Here is a 21004-nt window from a genome sequence, read left to right as displayed (position 1 = left end):
GTGGAGAGCCTTCTGGGCAGGACAATCCGGGTCAGAATTATGAAGTGGGAACGAGGAAAGACTAGCTGGGAGAAGTTAAGAGTGTGCCCAGGGCTACACTGTGAGATGGGGCCCAGCTTCCTGCCGGGGCAGGAGAGGCCAGTGGGGGCTGAGTGGGGGTGGGGCAGGATGTTGTTCCAGCACCGGCTGCTGTGAGGCAAGGCGAGGCAAGGCCGGGCAGGAAGGGCTCCCAGCCACCACTGGGTGACTGTGCAGTTTCCTTTGCCAGGCTCTGAGACAAGGGGCCTTATGGCTCAGAGGGAAAAGGCCCCAGTCAAGGGTTTCCTGTAAGTAGAGAGCCAAGGTGACCCGGGAGGTCACATCTCCGCAACTGGACCTGTGGGGAATGGAGTCAGGGTTCCGGCACATTCTCTAGTTGCCCTGCCCTTGGTGTGAACCTGAAGTAACACCCCTTTCTCGCCCTTCTCCTCTCCCTTTCCCAGGAGCTCCTGCAGGAAACCTCCTGGGTCCTTTCCTGGGCTGGTGTGTGTTTGGCAACAGAGCTGAGCCGGCTTCAGAATAAGAGGGGAAGGCGGCCATGACCGGAGAAAGGACTTGGAACCCAGGCCCTGACCCTGAGAAATCGAGATGTTGCCCAAGGGGCCCTCTCCCATCCTCCTTCCCCCTCCAACCCTGAGCTCCTCAGTGGGTGGCCCAGGAAGGAGAAAGCTTCAGCCGCCTGCCTGCTCCGGTGGGGTGGACCCATCACCAACCAGCCCCACCCAGGGATCCAAGTTTCTCTGTTTACGACTGTTTTCCTGGAACAGCTTGTTTTGATCCAGAGAAATCTGCTGACACACTGCCTGCTCTCCTCCCTCTGGGCGGAGGTATTTTTAGCCTTATTTGTTGAAAAAAAAAGGCAGAACCCAAGCCCCACATTTGTCCACCTCACTGTGAGACTACCTCCACCCCCTGCCCCCCCCCCCCCCCCGCTCCATCCCCCACACAGGACAGAGATGTCCCTGTATGGCTTTCTACTGTTAAAAAACAAAATTCAACTGAGCAAGTTTAACGACCTAACTGGCTGTATTCAACGATTCAACGAGTTAGGCAGCATCCCATCTGATCCATAGAAAGGAACTCGAGGGAGCTGTGCAAAATAGAAGGGTTTTACAGGCCGAGATACCGTGTGACAAGGGGGTATTAGCGAAAGGAAATGGATTGTTTCGAGCAAGATCACCTTCCTTTAGGGGGGAGAGCAAGGCAAGGCAGACTACCTCACTAGGGCTGATCTGGACATTCCTGATTGGTCTGAAGCTGTGGTTAAGTTAGGCATTAAATCTTGATGGGGCTTAGCACACATGACTCCATTTTAGCTGGGTCGTTTATTTTTAACACTGTCTTCCTCTCCACCCTCCTCAAGGACATTCCTTTCCCAAACAAAACCGGCTGTGTGGAACCGGAGGCCCGGAGAGCTTCTACACGAGGATCCTCTGAAACTGCCATTTCGTCCTTGAAAATAAAGCGGGTGGACAGAGCAGCTCCAGACACGAGGGCACAAAGAACGGCCTTATGTCCTTTTGCGATGGCGAATCCTAAGCCTCGTGGAACCCGAATGCTTTGTGTTGCTAATCCCACCTACTCCTACCTTTCTGAAAAATAAAATCTAAAGACATTTGTTTCTGGGATTTGGGAATCCGTGTGAATGAGGGCGATTCTTAGACCAGAGGTGGAGAAAAGCAAGCTAAGATTTCAGGCTGGGCCCAGGAAGCAACGACACAGCGGTGACTACCACCTCTCAGGCACCTTGTAGATAAATAAAGGGCTGACCCCATGGCCTGGTACTGTGACGCGGCAGGAAAGGAATCTGCTTGGTATTATTCACACTGTACAGCTTTCTAAAACATTCTGACTGGCAATTCTCTCTTCCCACACTGTTCTCTCAGGCCGAGTCTCTCCAATCGACCCCTGGAAATATTGCCAGGACAAGACTGCGGGGGCAGACTCCACTTTTCGTGGAGACGAAAAGTGAGAGGCCAGAATCCTTCCCGGACAGAGGAGCTCGGCTAAGCAGCCGTTGGGGAACAAGCCCGGGCTTGCCACAAACTCAGTCATCAATGCTGACGGTCACATGAGAGTCATGAGTTTTGCAAGAACCACAAGGAGGGGCCCATCTGCACATGCCATCTCACTGAGGCTGGGGAAGAAATCTTCCCCAGTTTCCTCCCAGTTGCCAAAGGAGCCTGTCGTCAGGGAATGTTTTGTTTGGGGCGCGGGTGGTTACCCTGGGAGGAGGCTTTCCGGCAGAGAGTTGGTCTAAGGAGCCGTCCTCGCTTGTGGTTAACCTGACCACACAGTCTTCCTTCCACTCTATATACTTCAGGGGGCAAGGTCTGAACGGAGGGTACAGGGGGTCTCGAGCTGTGATTCTCCCTCACCCTGGCAACGCGATACCACCCGTCCCTTGCAAAAGCCTGACCCAGCGCTCAGGCCTGGGTCCGCCTGGCCTTGGCAGAGGGGATCGTAAATCCAGCGGGGGTCTTTTGCCTCTGCTCTAGAAGACCCACGTCGGAGGCCTGCTCTATGTGGGCAGCCAGCAGGCAGTGACCCCAAGCCATCAAACAGGCTCCCTGGGCCCCATCACAGGCTGTAAACTACCCTGGATAAATGCAGTTTTTTCCCCAAAGTCTCCCTTCTTCCCCGCCTCCCAATCCAGAAGTAAAACGGGTTGAATTACATGTATCCTTTTGGTCTTACAGCCACGCAGTTGTATACTGTTTTCTGCACTGACAAGATTTTGATTTCATCATTTGGCAATTACTAATTTCCCCTTAATGCATTATGAAAAATCATTCAATAGCCTATCCCAGGCGTGGTTTTCTTACGGAACACCTCAAACCGTCAGGCCCCTGGGGACAAAATAACAAAGCCGTAACACATTCCCTACAAGTCACCACGCAGGAACATCACGGGGCATTAACGTTTTAATCAACTTGCCCCCCAACCATTCCTAACACAACGACCCCACGGCGGGGGTTTCTCAACCAGAGAAGCTACAGGCGCAGCTCCGCGTGCGCTTCTGCGAAGGACGGCCGGTCGCCAACATGCGGGCAGCCCCCGCACCCCTTAGAAACTTCCCGAGTTCGGCCGCCCAGGGCCTCCGGCCGCCCCGCCCCCACCCGCGCGCCTCGGCGCTGACGTCACCGGCGCTCACGCGGCCGAGCCGCCGCCCGAGGAGTCACGCGGCGGCGCTGCGCCGCCACCGCCACCGCCCGAGGTGATGCGCCCTCTGCAGAGATCCCTCCGCCGCCGCCTGGAATTTTCCAGGCGCTCTGCCGGCCCTTCTTTCGGGCTTATGCGGGGCGGGGCGACCTAGGAAGACCCGGCGTTTGCTTTGGCCCCCACGGGAATGCGGCCCCAGCCCGCCAACCCGCCCCCCCCCTCCACTGCCCGGTCTCTCAGGGAAGGGTGTTCCTACTCCCTCGTCCTCCGAAAAGAAAAAGGGGACTCTCCCCCGCGGAATCCTCTTCCCAAATATGACCTTGAAATCCATCTTCCGTGTCACGAGGCACTGCTAAAGGGGAGGCGGGGACAACTGAGGAATCCAGGTGGTGGACGCCCCGGGAGACCGAGACCCGCCCAGAGTCATCTCCCTGGGCAAGGTCAGGGAGGGACTTTTTTCCCCTCGCGTGGCGGTGGAGGAATCGTCCCGTTGAGCCGTGCCCCGAGTGATGCGGCCCGGGGCTATAAAAGCAAAAGTTGTGGCCTGTCCATCAGGAGTTAGCGACAGGGAGGGCCGCGGGCTTGGCTGTAGTTGTGGGGGAGGAAGTGGGCAGCTCAGGGCCTCAGGGGGCAGATGGGGGAGATGACAGGCTTAGATGAGACTCGAGGGGGTTGGGGTGTGAGAATAAGAAAGGTTAAAGAGGAAACGAGATCTTGGGGAACCTATGGTGGGGAGAGCTGCGTTGAAGGTCCCCGCAGTGACCCAGGGGAGGACAGCCCTTTAGCCCTGGCTGTCGCTTCCTTCTGGAGGACGGGAACTTGGCCTCTAGGAGGGCACCGCTCCCGCGTGGGCCGAGCGAGCCCTGTGCCCTGGTTTGTGTGGGAGGAGGAGAGAAGTTAGAAGCAGGAGGGGAACAGGATCTCAACGCCCTTACTGGAGAGGAAGCGGAATTGGGCATTTGGCTCCCTGAGCATGATCAGGAAGGAAGGCAGTGGGGTGCAGGGCCCCAGGAGGGCTGGGAGGGCAGACCTCGAACTCGTCGATGTCAGCAGCCCCCTTTTCTTTCAGAGGGTTGTGAACCCGCGTGGGGATGAGGCCTGGTCTTGTGGATACTGAACTTAGCTTCGCGGGCCTGACAGCTCTGGCCCAGGGTGGTATGTAATTTTGGTTCGGCCTGGGACAGGGTCCAGGCCATGCCCAGCCTGGTGAACCCCAGGTCTGGGTGTGAGGTCAGACCCTTTGTCGGAGGTAAGGGTGGTCTCAGGAGTGATTGAGGAGGTAGGGTGCCATCAAAGCGGTTACTGGTGTGGCGCCTGACGCCTGACAGGCTGGGGCTGCTGAGGCAGGATATTTGTGTGTCTGGGGACAAAATTGACCCAAGCTTTGTTTTCCAGGTGGCAGTGCTCCCCTTTGGACTTTTCCTCTAGGTTCCGTGCTAACTTCTTCTGTGAGCTCACTCTGCCCTTCCTCCTCCCTTTAACTCTCTCGAGGTTATCCATTCGTTTAAAACATTGCTTCTGGTAACCCGGTAAGCCTGGGAAAGTTGGCAACGGCCTTGAGAAGTTCGGTTATGTCGGTAATCGTGGAGGAGGAGAGGCACGCCCTGCTGAGACTCGGGGTGGGGTGGGGTGGTCTTGCTTGCCTGCCGAGAGGGTGGGGACTGAATGTGTACCCTTGGGTGGGCCTGCAGCGATGGCACCAGCTGAAAGTTACGAAATGCCTCATGGACCATGGTTTGTTACTATAGTGTTCATCGTGGTGATCAGATGGCACCAGGAGAAATGGAGCCCATGGCCAGTGTGAGTCGTAGCAGTGCAGGAGGGGAGACCCTGAAGGAGAGAGCCCGCCTAAGTTGATGTCTGCAGATTGAATTTCCAGAGGCTTAGGAGGTGGAAGTTTCTCCAGTGTCCTGTTTCCAGGCCTTGCTCAGGAAGCCCTGTATTCAGGAGGCCACCATTTCAGGTTTTCAGATGAGCTCACGAGGGGGCAATCATTCAAAGTCCAAAGCAGATGCATCGGGCCATCAGCAGATCTGTTGCTTTGAATGTTTGATCCCGGAGCACCAACCCCCAGGCACCCCTCCTTTTCTGGGGCGGAGGTTTTCAGATGCTGCGTCTTCTAAATTGAGCCTTCGGTCTTTGCTAGTTCTGTGCTACGAACATGGCTTCAAGAAGATTCTTAAACTGTAGGACGTTCTAACGTGCCACAACGCAGAGTCATGCCTTGTAGATGAATCTTGCAGATGGAGCCCAGTGATTCGTTCACCTACCCACGCGCCTGCCTGCCTGCCTGCACGTTGGTTGGAGGAATTAGTGTGATGGTCTAACCTGTGTCTGGGGAAAGTGTTCACATTTGAAATGCCTTGAGCAAATACTTCAATGAAGCCTACTGGCAAACTGAAGGGGGTGGGGGGGTGGGGGGGTCGTGTTATGCTACAGTCCGGGGGTGGGTACAAGTTGGTTGTGGCCAAATTCTGTTAGAAATGGCAGGTCTTTGGGCATTCTGACTGCATCACAGATGACTAAGTGAGGGAAATGGTTGGGGGACTACCAGTGATCTTTGATGCTTCTATGTATTTGTTAATGTGGATTTTGCTTGATTTAATTTGAAAGTAAACTTCAAATGGGAGGACCCAACTGAGGTGTGAGGGTTGGGGGGGGCACACCTTGGCATCGGTTCTGGCAGGGGTGACAGTTGGAGTGGTACACGTTGGCATTGGTCCTGGGAGGGGTGGGTTGGTACCGTATATGTTGCAGAGGGTAGGGGTGGTAGGGAATGGGGGTTGGAAGGGAATTCCGGCAAAAAGGGTAAAATTCTGGGGAAGGTAATCGACTCACGGGGGAAGAAGATACTAGTTAACGCTACTAAATTGTTAGTGCTAGTTACATTGTGCTTAGAAAGCACAAAAGATTGCTTCAAAACTTTAGAAAGAAGCTAAAATTGTTTTGCCTTGCTGCAAGGTGGGAAAGAGGGACGACAACTGAACATGAGTACAAGTCCCATGAAAGCTGGGTAGCAGGAGTCCCGGTCGGCAGAGTGCTCACTAGCCTTTGCTGCTCCATGAACTTTTTCAGTGGTTTATATGAAGGTGTGCGGGTGTTGGGGAGCTGTAAGTCTTAGAAAGGACTTTAAATGTGCAAATTGTGAGCTTTTAAAGTATTGAAGTTTAAAATTGTGGTGTGCACTTGAGATTAGATGTACTCTTTGGGGTTTGGGACATTTCTATTTACTGAGATGTTGTGGTTGAAAATTCTGAGCAAAGTGAACGTGCAATGATAGGAATTTTATGTCTCAAACACATCTCTTGCCTTTGTGGTCCGTATTAATAGCAGTAAAAATTTTTGCTATTAGTTTTTGTAACAGAATAACCTTTTTATGGTCACTAAAATTACTGTGATGTATAGTAGCAAACAATCCATGTAGCCTTGCAAAGGTTGAGTGAATCGATTCTATCTTTAGTTTGAACATTTGTGCTTTTCAGATTGATCCAGTACTGGAGCAACTCTCAGCCAAAATCAGTTTGGGGAACAGGCAAAACGGTGGCGGGGGGAGCGGGGAGCCTTTACTCGATGTGGTCTGTTTTTAAAAATTCAGGGAAAGACAAGAAAACCGTTTATGATTACGTGTTTCTGAGATGCATCCAGGGAGTTGGTAAAGTAATACCAGTAGCTCTTTCTCCTGTGCCTCTAACCTTAGATTTCACTAAAAATTTAAAATCCCCAATACCTTTTGCTTCTGGGATTTTTGTCTTATGGGTTCTTTTTTAATGTTTAAAAATATGTTGGTATCGTTCAGCTTTTCATCATGACTTGGGTATGATGTAATTCCTGTCCTCAGAATTTATTAGTTATGCGCATATGGGGAAATGTGTTTGTGTATGCTGTTGTGAAATGGAAGCTGTTACACTGGGTGGTTAAAGTACTTCTGTGTTGCTCTGTGCTGAGAACTAGTCTTCTGTTGCATCATGTACATGATTACTAATCGTTTTCTTTACAGCACAAATAAAGGTTTGAGTTCTAAAACTCTTTAATTTGTATTGCTATCTTATGTTTTTCGACCTTTATCTTTTCTGTAAACAAGTTGTCTTGATAATGAAGTTGGATGTATCATCTTCTTATAGATTGAGGCCTAGATTTGCTGTTCAGTAGCTTTAAATAATTGAGGTCACTTAGTGGAGTGTGTAGTAACTTCAAATAAAACGTGTCCTCGATGGTCTGCAGCCTGGTGGACAGGAATGGGGGCTCAGCTCACCGTAGGGAGTGTCTAATAGTCGTGCAAACTGATGCTGAACCACCCAGCCGGTGAAGGTCAGTGTCAAGGTCCTGAGCGAGTACTTTAATATCCTGGAACTTTAACTGGTTAGATTTCCAAATGGTACCCTTGGAAAGGGGACCTATCATTCCCTTTGCTGAAGGGAGACCGTCTGAAGAATACAACAGACACGCGTTCTGTGTTTTCTGTACTTGTGGTTTGGGGGAGCTGGAATGTATTTTGGACTCGAATCTAAACACAATTCTCATCTTTAGTACCAAAGACTTTGGTTTGGCTTTATTGGTAAGTGACATGAGTTTGGGCTCGATTGTGCACCTGCTCTGCGGAGCAGGCCAAGGTTAAACAGAGTGTGAACAGAAGCTCTTGGAATCCATAGTTTGTCTCATGTGTCTAAATTGACTCTGTCCTGGGTGGGGAAGTGGCAGGAGGCTCATCCTGAGAGCAAAGGCCTCACACTGCTGTTGTGTATTTACTCTTGGGCCCAAAGGTTTTGCCTCGCAGGAGGCAAAACTTTGGGCTCAGGATAGAAACCCTTGCCAACCTCCGTTAAGGCTTTAGTTTGCAAGGGAGCCGAAAGGGAAGTTTACCTTGGAAGGGGAGAGGAGATGGGACAGGCTAGGTCTGTGACCAAAACAAAGGGGTGGGAGAGCGTGGCCTAAAGAATTCCTCCAAGAGCAGGCATGGGATTGGCTATTGTCCTCCCTCCTTGTGTCTAGATGGCCTGCGTCTAGGGTCCTGGTAAACCCTCATGTGTCTGCTACTGAGAAACTGGAGATGGGTGCTGGGGAGGAGGAAGTGGCCGGGCAGGGGTGGGGGGTGTGGGACAGGCTAAAGGCTCTGCTGAGAGTGGGCACGGCTGTGTGCAAGTTTCAGGATCCTTTCCCTGCTCACCACTCTGGTCCTTCATCCCTGTAGAACAATCTAGGTCTCCTTTCCTATCTTACCCCTTCTCTTCTCTTTGCTTTTTACCCCAGCCCTCCTCCAGCTGCCCTGCCCTCTTTTCAGAACTAGTTTCTTCTTGTTTTTTATATGCTGACTACAAAACTCTTGCTTCCAACCTTGAAGGTAACTGCTATAAATGTTTTTCTAAATGGCAGTGTTTCCTAGCAACTATGTTGGCTGATAAAGGATTTCCATAAGGGTGTGATTGGCACCCAATGGTTGGTATTGGCAGACAGCAGGCAGCTGAAGCTCAGGCCTCCTCGCCTCCGCCCAATCCAGGGGCTCCTGAGATGGTCTGTGAAAAAGGAGCTTTCTACCTGTTTTTCACCCACAATTATTCTCCCATCAAGTGAATGGGCTGCAGGTGTGAATGACCGTGTTGATGATTTTGCTAATCATTTTGCCTTCTAGTGCATAGATCTGAACTCGGCCTTCTCTCGGAACTCGCACAGGCAGTGGATGACACAATGAAATTCATTAAGTAGAAAATGGTGATCTGGTGCAAGATCAAAGTAATGGGGGCATAAGGATAGCAAAAGTTGCGTTTGGAAGTTCATTTAAAAAGGAAGATAGCCTAAGAGTAAGTATGGGTTGAGGCCTCTCTGTGCCCAGGTTGGGCATAGTCAGAACTGCCTAAGTGGCTCTCCTTACAAAAGGGATCAGACGCTAACCACCACCTCTTCCACTCTGTCGGCTGCCCTTGGTTTGTCTTCCTGACCTTGGACATTAAGGGACTTGTAGGACCTCTTATACCGCTCTGTGTGGCTGAGTGTCTGGAGGAAATGTTAACCTCTGGTCTGCTTTCTATTGTGTGGTGCTGATATTAAATGAAATGCAAACAGGCTTACAGATACTTGTATGTTTTAAGTGTTCGTATTTAACACAGACTTGCACCCCTGCAGTCTGGAAGTGGGCAGAGGAAGGTAGCAAAATAACAAAAAATAAAAAGATGCAAAGGTGTATGTCCCTGGGGGTGTGGCCTTGACCTTGCTCTTGTGGGTGTCCTCTCCGCCACCTTCTGGCCTGCTGGGTAAGGACACTGCCTGCTCTCTGCTGCAGGCCCCTCAGCTCTGTGCCGCCTTCCCTCGCTTTTAAATACCTCTTAACTGAGTTCTCACGTATAAAAAAGGTTTATCATGAGGCTTACAAATAAGACAGAAAAACCAAAATCCTCAGTAATTTTCTGTTATTGGTATGTTTGCTTCTGGAGTGTTTTTTTCTTCCTATGCATAAGATAAGATTTTTTTGTTACAAAAATGGGATTATGCTGTAAATTGCTTTGCAACTCCTTTCACTTAATATATAGTGAACATCTTTTCCTGTCATTTAAAGCATCTTTTGTGGTGATGTAATCCATCATATGGCTATATCAATTTAAACAATCTAAGTTAGATGATCTTATTTTGCAGGTTTTTTTTTTTTTCTCTTAGGAAGTACAGCTATGATGACCTTCCCTGTAGCTCACACTTGATCACATCTGATATTCTTTCTTTGGGGTATATGAATATATGAAATGCCTACGTCAAACTTAAGACTTTAGGTTCATTTATAGTGCTAAATAGCCCTCCCGGAGGGACTTTCTAAATTAATGTTCTCATAATTGAGGTAAACCTGGCTTTGTCTTCCCTTTTCTACAGTATTCCAAGGTATTACTATATTAAAAACCTTAGATCTTTACCGCTACTGAGACAGAATATCTGTGGATTGGCCATTTGCAGTGGTGTGTGGGGGGGGGGGGTTACTTGGGCTTACTAATTGCTCATTTTCCTATTGGTTGTTTTGTAGAAACACATATTAAGGATATTAACAATCTATGTTCAACGTAAATACTTTTCCCGGTTTTTAGATTACCTTTTCATTTTGTGTGTTGTGTTTCAGACATACGAAAGAGTGGCACCATTTTTCTGAGGTCCTTTTGCTGTAGTTTCTGCACTTGGTGTTCTGCTTAGATCTCTCCCACCCTAAAAGTATATAAATATTAATCTGGATCTTCTTGTGACACTTATGGCTTAATTTTTTACGCTTAAACATATACCACAACTGGAGTTTATTGTGCAGCCAGTGGGGGGTAGGGGCTGATGTCCTCTCAGAGCCACCCCCAGAGCTTGCTCCCCTCCTGGTGTCTCCCCCCACCCCCCACCCCCCGTGGCTACATGATTGAGTGGGAGAGTCGCAGCTGTCACAATAGGACAGTTCACTGGAGAAGACCTTGGGGACAGGCAGGTATTGTCTTCTAGTGGGGGCCTCCATGACGGAGGTTGCGTTACCGCATGCTAAGTGTTTTGGACCTATGGCAACGCCAGCCCCGGGGGCAGGTGTCCAAAGCAGGTGCCGAAGGATGGATCTGGGTTTTCCCGACCCGGCCGCTTGGAAGCTTTATGCACTAGAGAAAGTCACTGAACCCCACCCGCCGAGCCTGTTTCCCTCCTCTGTGAAATGGTGCCAGGTGAACGTGTGTCCTGGGCACACGACTACTCTTCATCGAGCGTTTGCAGGGCCACCTTCCTCTCATTACCCAGCCTCCTGTCCGACCGCTACCTCCTGGTTCCCCCTCCCTGCCCGCCTTGCCCTGAGCCTTGGATGACAATCAGTGTGCATATTCTGGTCTGCTCTGGTTTTGCGTTTCTGTTTTCATTTGCATTTCCCTGTATCCGTGGAGTTCACAAACACATTGGACGTGGCTTTTTCTCAGGGTTGTTAATTCTTCCGTAAGAATGCTATGGATGGGCTTCTAGGGGTCTGTGAGTGCTCAGAAACGGTGTGTATTTTATATATATACACATATATATATTGTGTGTGTGTGTGAAGAGCATAAGCTTGCCGAAGAGGCCCATGACCTCAAAAAAAGATCAAATGAAAAACTGCATTATTGTATCCCGTGGTGCTTATACTATAGGATGTTTACTCCGTCTCCTAAGTAGTAAGCAGCATCTTGACTATTTTAGATTGTGCCTGCTGTGAGCATCTCTGTGAATGTGGTGTATGCGTGGCGTTGCCTGCTCGGTGAGTATGCACAGTTTCACAGACTCAGATACTCTCCGGAAAGCTTACACTTCCTCTTGTGAGTATATCCATTTCCCTGCGTAGTTGGTGACATCAGATATTTTCAATTTTTCTTATTACAACTTTTTTCTTAGTTGTGGTAAAATGCACACAACATAAAATTTATCATCTTAATCATTTTTAAGTGTACATTTCAGTAGCGTGATACATTGTCGTGCAACCAATCTCCAGGGCGTTTTCATCTGGCAAAACTGAAACTCTGTACCTGCTAAACTCCCCATTCCCTTCTCCCTCCCTCCCCTGGCAACCACCCTTCTCTGTTTCTGGGAGTTTGGCCTTTCTAGGTACCTCATGTTAAACAGAATCATACGGTACTTGCCTTTGGTGACCGGCTTATTTTACTTGGCGTAATATCCTCAAGGTTCGTCTGTGTTACATGTGTCAAAATTCTCTTCCTTTTTAGAAGAGCTGAAATGGGCACCTGGTTGGCTCAGTCATTGGAGTGTGCAGCTTTTGATCTGAGGTCTATGAGCTTGAGCCCCATGTTGGGTGTGGAGTTTACTTTAAGAAAATAAAAGAGCCGGAACGTTCCATCAGATGTATGCAACACATTTTGTTTACCACTTCTCAATTAATACCTGGGTCGCATCCACCTTTTGGTTGTTGTGAATGATGCTGCTGGGGACATGGGTGTGCAAATACCTTTTGAAACCCTGCTTTTATTTCTTTTGGAGATACACCCACAAGTGGGATCGCTGGATCATATGGTAATTCTACTTTTAATTTTTTGAAGAACCTCCATACTGTTTTCCACAGTGGTTGCACCAGTTTGCATTCCCACCAGTCTGCAAGAATCCCAGTTTTCCACATGGTCCCCAATACTTGCTATTTTCTGTTGTTTTATATAGCAGCCATCCTATTGGGTGTGAGGTGATGTTTCGTTGTGGTTTTGATTTGCATTTGCCTAATAATTAGTAATGTTGAGCATCTTTTCATAAGATTCTTGGCCATTTGAATGTCTTGTTTGGGGAAACATCTTTTCAAGCCCTTTGCCCATTTTAAAATCTGGGTCATGTTTTATTGTTATTGACTTGTAGTTCTTAAAATATATTTTGAATAATAACCCTTTATCAGATAGATGACTTAGAAATATTTTCTCCCATTGTGTGGGCTGCCTTTTCAGTCTGTTGATTGCGTCCTTTGATGCCCAGGAGTGTTTAGTCCTCATGTAGTCCAGTGTATCTATTTTTTTACCTTCGTTACCTGTGCTTTTGGTGCCATGTCCGAGAAGGCATTGCCAAGTCCAGTGTCATGAAGTATTTATTGCTACTATTAAAAGTGCTGTGGTAGTCTTAATCCATGTTTTTGAACTTACTGGTTAGTCCATTTTACCATTTGGTTTACCATCTGCCCTTTACCTCTTTGCCCGCTTACTGTATGAAATTCCTCACTGAGTTCTATAATGGTCGTAAATTCTTTGTTCCGTTCAGAAGGTAAGTGTGTTTGCCACTTAGGAGTGTCAGACGTACTCCTTTTTTCCCCCTTTTGTTGTTGGTACAAAAAGTATCTATCACACAAGGACTTTTAAAACATCCATCTACCAAGTCTAATAATAATTAATAAGTCTGTTCATTTTGCTTCTGATTACGTTTTCTTTAGTAGCTAAATGTCTGTGTACTCTTACAGTTTCCTGAGTACTCTTCACCGTTTAAGGAGTTATGAATCCAATTTAGGGGTGAATCTAAATTGATGAGTTATACTCATAAAGTGGAAATGTCAAACTTTTACTGAATGAATTCTACTTTGCTCTGCTCCAGGTCAGTATTAGTGTCTTTCAATTAATTATCTGCCTGAATCTGTTTCTGGAATTTTTAGCCGCTAGTTTCTGTTGTTTCTAGTCAAATACAGCACATTTTAAAGACCATCGCTGTTACTATGTTTGAAAACCTAGTATGTGGAGGCTATGCTGCTCCTTTTAAGGCAAGAGTATTCTCTCCTTGTTGGGACTTGAGTACACAGAACTGGGTTAATCTTTGGTTTGTGACATGACATGGCTCTCTTTTATTTGCTTCCTTGGTGTTTTTAATAATGTGGTAAGCATTTCTGAGACTTGTGTTCAGTGTAAAACCTAGGACGTTAGTAGCTTTTTCTACCTGGGTGGTCATCTTCTCCCCCTGCCCCCATCTCTAGGCCAATGTAATCGCCATCCCGAATACTGGATTTATCTTTACTTGCTTTCTTTTCATATAACTTTAAAAAAAAAAAAAAATCCACCTAAGTGTGTTTGTTAAGGAAGCTCCAGGCATTCACAGCCCCTCCAGGACAGCACAGCACAGCAGCTGTGCCATCTGGGATTCTTCATCTTGTCAGGTGGGTTGAGAGTTTCTGCTGCCAAAGTAGAGTAATGTGCTGTGGAATTGAGTTAAAACTGATCGGTCTCTACAACTGCTTGTCGGTACCAGAAGTGAGCATCAGATAGTGTCTGACTTATTTAGACCTAGCAAGACTCTGAGTCTCCTTCTGGCGTTCTTTCTCCTACGCAGGCTGAAAAACAAACTATTCTAGGACAGCAGTTGTGACATCTGCCGAAAGTGGCTTTTAATTATATCTTATGTGTTTGGTCTTGTTGAAATCTTCTTACCTGGCATCTGTCTGTCAGCATCTCTAATCCCAAGTGGAAAAGGCGTGCATCCGGGTGGGGCACAGTCTGCTCCCTCTGCTGCCTGTGGTTTCCCCTTTAAGTACGCGCTTCCTCTCAGAGGCCCCCCCCCCCCGAGGGCCAGGAGCACAGGTGTGAGCCCTGCTCTGTCTCTTACTGACTAATAGGGTCATGGAGAGCTTCACGCTGGGAACCACAAGGCCCAGATCTATCCCCGGCAGCCTTATTCTTGCCCCCTTCGCTTCTGGGGTAAGTGGTAGCTGTCCCCTTGACTCCTCTGTCGATGTAACAGCTGTGGGACCAGCTGTCTGTGTGTCAGAGCGAGGCCCTGCCTCTGCCTCCTGCTGACCCCAAGGGCAGAAGCTCTGCGGGTTTTCTTCCAGTTTGTTTCAAGATATAAAAAATGTTCAGAGTGATATGTGCACATATAAAAAACTCAAACCCTGTAAAGGGGATGTAGTGACATCCTTCTCTAACCCCAGCCTCCCTTCCCACAGAGGCAGCAGTTGTGGCCAGTTGCTTGAATTTCTTTCTGGATAATCCTGTGTACCTATTTCACTACAGAGGCCCCGGCACACCACATCCAGTCTCGCACTTTGGACTGTTCAGTTAATGGTACATCTAGGAGCTCACCGCTTATCTTTTTTGGCCTACCTTGGGCTTTTCGAAACACATCTGTGTGGTAGTCACTGTTTAAATTTACCCATTTTCCCTTGTGAGGAGCAATTAGATTGTTTCTAGCAATTTTTACGGTGTATAAGGCTATACTGAGTATCTGCCTATGTGGTTGTTTGTGTATATGGCAACTGTGCCTTTGGGGGAAGGTTTCTGGGTCATGGTCTGTGTGTCTTTCTGAACATGATGGGTACTGCCAGCCCATGCTCGCTGTAGTTCCGTTCTTCCGCTTGACATTTTCCCACACTTCACCAACACTGTTCTTAAACTTGGTTACTTGTCAATGTGAGAAGTAAAAATAGCATTTCATTGTAGTTTTGAGTTCTATTTCTATTGGGCTGTGTACTTACAGATTTTCAAGAGCTTTTTATATATTGAAGAAATTAACCCTTTGTCACTGATGCGGCAAATACTTGCCTGTTTGTCATTGATCTGGCTTTTGTGTTTCATGCTAGAATGTTGCTGTTCAGAGTTTTAAATATACTTATGTATCAATGTTTTCTTTTAGGGCTTCTGGGTTTTATGACTCAGGTTGTGAAGTGCCCCCCCAGCCCCCGCCCCATTCCAGACGCAGTGGTTCCCTGCAGCCCGGCCTTGGCCGTTTGGGGTTTTATCTTTGCTGAGTAGAAGGTAAACTCCAGTGTCGCCGTGGTTCAGTTTCCACTTTGTGATTCTGTAAAGCTGAGTGAACACTTTGTTGGCCGACGTGTGTGACTGCTTGTGCCTCAGTTATGTTTTCATCTCCTGAGAACTCTTCACTGGAGGACGTTTACCCTCGAATGATTACAAAACATTGTTTAAGTTTGTAGTTTGCCCTTTTTTTCTTTTTTTTAAGTTGATGCGCGATGCTGCCGCGTTGCTTTCAAGTTGTAATTTGCCTTTTAAATTTACTTGTTGCATCTTGCCAGTGGTTTTAAGTTTTGTTGTCAAGTCTGTTATTTTGATCGTGGTTTCATACTTTGATGTTCTGCTGTATTTCCCACTGGCTTCCTTGTGCTTTCATTTTTGACATTTGACATAACTCTTTAATCTGTCTAGGAGTCGTGTTGGTGTTTGTACAGTGTGAGGTAAGAATCCAATTAATTCAAGATGGCTGATTTCCCCAGCGCCGCTTCCTGGATGATGCCTTCTCTACTGATCTGAAACTTGTTAGTTATGTACTAAGTACCTTTAATGTAATTGAGTATGTTTCTGAACTTTCTAGTTTGTTCCGCCGATCTATCTTTCCTCCGCCAGTCCAGTGTTTTCATTATATTAGCTTTATCACATCTGATTGTAAAACGTGGTAATACAAGCCCCTGGCATTCTTTTTTAAGGTACTCTGATTTTTACTGGAATTGCATTATGTTTATCGATATGTTATGACGTTGAGACTTTCCATGTAGGAACAGGCCCCCCCTGTTCGTTTAGGATTGGATGATTTTCGTGTCCTCAGAAATTTTAGCCCTCTCTTAGGCAAGTTATGGACATTTATGAATTTCGCTCCTAGATATGTTATATTCTGTGTTGTGGTTAGATATATTTTTCCATTAAAATTCCTGGTTGTGGTAGTATATGATAAGACTTGTTTTATAGGTATACGTTATTTCGGACATAAATAGGCTGATTATTAAGGCCAATTGGAAGACAATATAGCATCCAGGCTAAAAGGGCTTTTGAGTCAGATGACTCTGCTCTCACGCTTGACTTGCCCCTTATTTATTTTCTGTGCTGCGAGCTCTCTGCCTCAGTTTCTCCATTTGTAAGAAGGGATAATCATATTATCTACTAAGAAGTGGGATGAGGGTTTAATGAAATAAAGAGGCATTGTGCTCAGTGCTCTGCTGACACGGAGTGAGCACTGTTCTACTGGAGTTTCAGAGTAAGAGTCATCTTTAATGGTTCTGTCATCCATGTGATTCATTCCGTTTTTCATGCTTCTCTCCTGTCTTGCTGGCATTGGCTGTAATCGCTAATGAGCTGTGAGCATCGTGGTCTTGTTCCCACCCAATCCGCTGGGATCTGTCAGTGGGATCTGTCAGTGGATAGAGAGGGGTCAGGCTGGCCCTGGCAGGTGTGCACAAGCCCCAGGAGCACACATCAGGCTGCCCATTGGTTGTCATCCTGATGGTCCTCAGCTGGAGTGATCTGCTGACAGACCTCTTCAAATTTTAATATTCACGTATTTGTTTTATCATGTATTTGAAAATTGCTGGTTTTCTATTTATGGTGGTAATACAACATTTCCTTTAAGAGGAATATATTTTTTCTCTTTTTAGTTAAAATGTCCCCCCACATACTATAAGATTCATGCTGTCAACGTGTACAATTCAGTGGGTTTTAGTATGTTCACCGTGTTTTGCCAACCATCACTGTCATCCCATTTCCAGGACTTTTTCATTTTCCCAAACAGAAGCCTGATCCCCATAAAACAGTAACTTCCCATCCCTCTCTCCCTCCCTCCTCCCGGTTCCCCCCACCCCGCTTTTTTTCCTGCATTTTCATTATTGTAACTGATCAAAGTCTGTTTGCAATAGATGTGAATGTGAGTTAAGTACATGTGACATTGATTTGGCAGAGGCAACCTAGTGATTGGCAAGAACACAGCACGAGCAGCTTCTGCAGGTTGGTGTTCCTCCTCCTGGTTCCTGATAACCTTTACTATACTTTCTGTCTATTTGCCTATTCTAGGTTCCTCCTACGAAGGAAATCATACATTTGTCCTTTTGTGTCTGTCCTACTTCAGTTAGCACAGTGTTTGCAAGTTTCATTCACGTTGCAGCATGTAACAATACTTGATTCCTTTGTGAGGCCGAATACCCCTTGGTGTGGCTACACCACGTTTTGTTTATCCAGTCATTTGTTGGACATTTGGGTTGTTTCCACTCATTTGGCTATCATGAATAATACCTCTATGCACTTTTTATTGAATTTGTTTTCAGTTGTCATTGGTGTGTGCCTCAGAGTGGAAGTGCTGGGTCAGATAACTCTGTGCTTAACTTTTTGAGGATCCGCAGAACTGTCTCCCAGTGTAGCTGCACCATTTTACATTCTCACCATTAATTGTTCTTATTTGGCTGTGTGTGCGTGTGTGTGTGTGTGTGTGTGTGTGTGTGGTTTTTATATAAGCTCTATGCCCAGTGTAGGATTTGAACTCCCAACCCGGGGTCGCATGCTCATCCACCCAAGCCAGCCAGGCACCCCTCTGGCTTTTTGATCATAGCCATCCTAATGGGTGTGACGTGGTATCTCCTGTGATTTTGATTTGCACTTCTCTCATGACTAACTGTGTCTAGCACCTTTCCATATGCTTGTTGGCCATGTGTAGATCTTCTCTAGAGAACTGTCTATACTGATCTTTTGTCCCCTTTTTAATTGAGTGTTTATCTTTTCATTATTGAATTTTAAGAGTTCTTTGTGTATTCTGGATACTAGAGACTTATCACGTTTTTCCCTTCTGGGGGTCGTGTTTCCACTTTCTTGATAGTGTTCTTTGACATAAAATAAATTTATATGTCGAAAGTAACTTGATTTAAGGGAAAAAAAAAAACTGGGACTGGTTATATGGCAAAAAATGGCCAGGTGTCATGTGAATGGTTAAGGTTTGGGGGCAGAGAAGAGTGTTCCGATCCTGTAGCGTGAAGTGGGTGAGCACACCTTCCTGTGCAACGTCAGCGGGTTCTACCTGGTATGTGTGCCGGGGTCATCTCGTTGGAGTGCTTGGAAGGTTTGGTTTTGTTTTTTGTGTCCAGTAATAGATAATGGATTTATTCAGATGTCTTTTCTGCATTTCCCCCCCCTCCCCCCGCCGCTGCCCCCCCAAGCATCGAGTTTTTCTCCTTTCATTTTCTCATGATTAATTGCATCACAGAATATCATGGCCTCCTGTGATTTCTGAAACACACCGGTCCCAGCCTGGAGCTCTATTCCGCCAACACAGAAATGAATCAGAAGGTCCACTTCAGCTTCAGGGAGTTGTCAGGCAGGCTCTTGTATCAGGACCTCAGGAAAGGCAGAGACGCTTTTAAGAGCAGCAGCAAAGAGCAGACCTCTGAGCTGGACAACTGACTTTCTGTTCCCTGCTTTGCCACTTAGCACGTGACGTTGACCACATTTCTAAAATCCTTGAAGCCGGTTTCCTTAATAAAATGGGGACAGAAATAAAGTCAGAACATAACTCGTGGTTTGCGTGAGGCTGAGATGAGAGGTCACACGGCACAGGTGCTGGGAGTGAGGGGCCCTGCTGTTTCCGGTCCCTGTCAGCCTCCCCACTTGGCACAGTTGACTGGACACAGAGTGTTGGGTAACGCCGCCCGGGCTGCCACTTCCTTTTGGAGATTCCAAGTTCTTTGTGAACTTCCAGTGTCTTCCTGAGTTATAGGCTAGTCCGTATTTCTATTTCATTGTAAGTCAATTTGCTTGAATTCAGTTTTCTAAGAAAATCGCCTTTTTAAATACGTATTAGTGTAGAGCTTTTTTTTTTTTTTTTTTTTTTTGCATTTTAATATCCTTGTCAATGGTTTTTGGGGGTGGAAGGAAAAAAAATAGTTTTCACTTTTTATTCCTAGTTTATCTTTGACAGACTTTTGAGAAATCTATTTTACTGTTTTTTTCAAAGAAGCAGCTTTAGATAGAATACCCAGTTCTGCTTTCATGTTGTAATTTATTAATTTCTGCTTTTACTTCATTAATTCTTGTGCTCTCCTTGGATGTTGTTTGTCCCTCTTTTTCCAGTCTTGCCTTACATGCTTAGTGCGGAAGGCGGGGGAGGCAGAGCGCGGTCAGGGAGGCTGTGGCAGGAGGCGCTCCTGCTCTAGCCCCACCATGACCATGGACAGAGCCCTCCAACGCCGACGCGTGGACCCTCCGTAAGGGAGGCAACTGCTGCCCCCTCCCCGCCCCCGCCACCCCCGCCGCCAGAGGATGCGTGGAGGCCAGTTAGTGGCCAGGGCCCAGCGGGAGCATGGGGGGCGTTCTGCAGGGGGGAACGGCCAACTGCTGTTGCTCCGGCCCACAGTTCGGTTTCTGACGGTCACTCCAACCAACAGCCTCCTCAGTGTCCAGATACTCAGCTGGTCTCCACAGACACAGGCAGGTGAGATGAATGGCCCTGCCTTCCCGTGGTGCCCCTGTTCTCCCGGGGGACCGGTCTCCGATGGTGACTAGATAGATGGTGAGTTGACACAGTGCGGCAACAGCCACCGGGGATGGAGTGCAGCCTGAGGGTGAAGACAGAGCCTTAACCCAGGGGGGACCTTTGAGCTGTCACTTGACAGGTAGGTGAGGCTGTAAGGAAGAGCATTGCTGGCTGAGAAAAGGGTGCGAGAAAAGCCTCTGAGCTGTGAAGGAAACTGGCTGGAGCTAGGAGTGCAGGTGGGGCTGGCCGGGCCACGGTGGGGACTTAGGAGGTGCCCCATGGTACACCTGAAGGCTCCCCGTCTGTATTTGGGAAAAGAGTTTATTGTCCTCATTTCCTATTTGCTTTTTGGTTTCAGCTCTGATGTATCATTTGAACATAGTTATTTAAAGAGTACGCTTTAAATTTTCCGAGGTTTTGGAAGGGTTGTGTTCTGTTTTTTTTTAACTATTATAATCAATTTCTATTTTGATGAATGCTTACCTGAGGAAGTGCCCAGTACAATTTCTGCCTTTTGGATCTGTGGCTCGCTTTCTTCACTGCTTAAGGTATGATTATTTTTATCAATGCTCCATGGCGTTTGAGAAAGTATTCTTTGTCGCATTCCATACGTTGGGTCCGTCCCTCTTGACGGTTTGGGGTCCAGTCCAAAGCCGCGACGTCCCTATGTAATGCGAAGTGTGATTCCATCTTCCCCACCACTCGTGGTTCTCTCCACTGCCCCCAAGACTGCTCACCAGTTTTGTTCTGTGTGTTTTGCTGCAGTGTATTTGGTGCGTGGAGTCCGGCCCTGCCGCGTGGAGTGCCGGGTGCTGACCGGGCAGACGGGAGCCCACCCCCTCCCCACCCCCACCTCACTGTCTCCTCCTTTGCGGGTTGAATGAAGTACCTGTGTGTTGGAATTTTCAACTGTTGAACCTTGAAACCATTTTTCCATCTCTCGTCTGTTTCCTGCCCGTGTCGTGCCTTCGTTGTACATATAGTTGTGATCGGGAGCCATTTTGCTTCTTCCACTTCAGGTTGTAGACACAGTGTCTACACTGTCACTTGTAGACACAGTGACTCGTGTTGAAATAATCCACCTGTTCTGGCTGAGGCTCTCTGGGGGGTTCCAGGCTGTGAGCCTGCCACTGTC

At 47.4% G+C, this 21004-nt stretch overlaps 1 protein-coding gene and 1 long non-coding RNA gene across 7 annotated transcripts in view; both read left to right on the top strand.

Annotated features, from left to right (window-relative positions):
• Window positions 1-5838, top strand: part of FRMD8 (FERM domain containing 8) — a 36404-nt gene extending 30566 nt beyond the window's left edge. For 2 of the 6 annotated variants that reach the window (XR_015240722.1, XM_086676928.1), the window contains one exon: window positions 1403-5838. Coding sequence is in view for 1 of the 6 variants with exons in the window: in XM_086676928.1 (XP_086533054.1) it covers window positions 1403-1476 (74 nt within the window). In the remaining 5 variants the exon portion in view is untranslated. Of the gene's footprint in view, window positions 1-22; window positions 867-1402 lie in introns of those variants that run through there. The other 4 variants (XR_015240720.1, XR_015240724.1, XR_015240725.1 and 1 more) reach the window with 4 other exon arrangements.
• An 11963-nt stretch (window positions 5839-17801) lies between these two features.
• Window positions 17802-20778, top strand: LOC147576378 (uncharacterized). The gene is made up of 2 exons (XR_015240728.1): window positions 17802-20417; window positions 20635-20778. It is a non-coding gene; the product is annotated as an uncharacterized LOC147576378 (long non-coding RNA).
• The last annotated feature ends 226 nt before the right edge of the window (window positions 20779-21004 follow it).

Source organism: Puma concolor, chromosome D1, assembly GCF_028749965.1.
Source record: "Puma concolor isolate L17-30 chromosome D1, mPumCon1.1.hap2, whole genome shotgun sequence".
NCBI classification, from domain to species: domain Eukaryota; kingdom Metazoa; phylum Chordata; class Mammalia; order Carnivora; family Felidae; genus Puma; species Puma concolor.
Note: the sequence above shows the minus strand (reverse complement) of the source record. Positions and strands in the feature narration are given on the sequence as shown.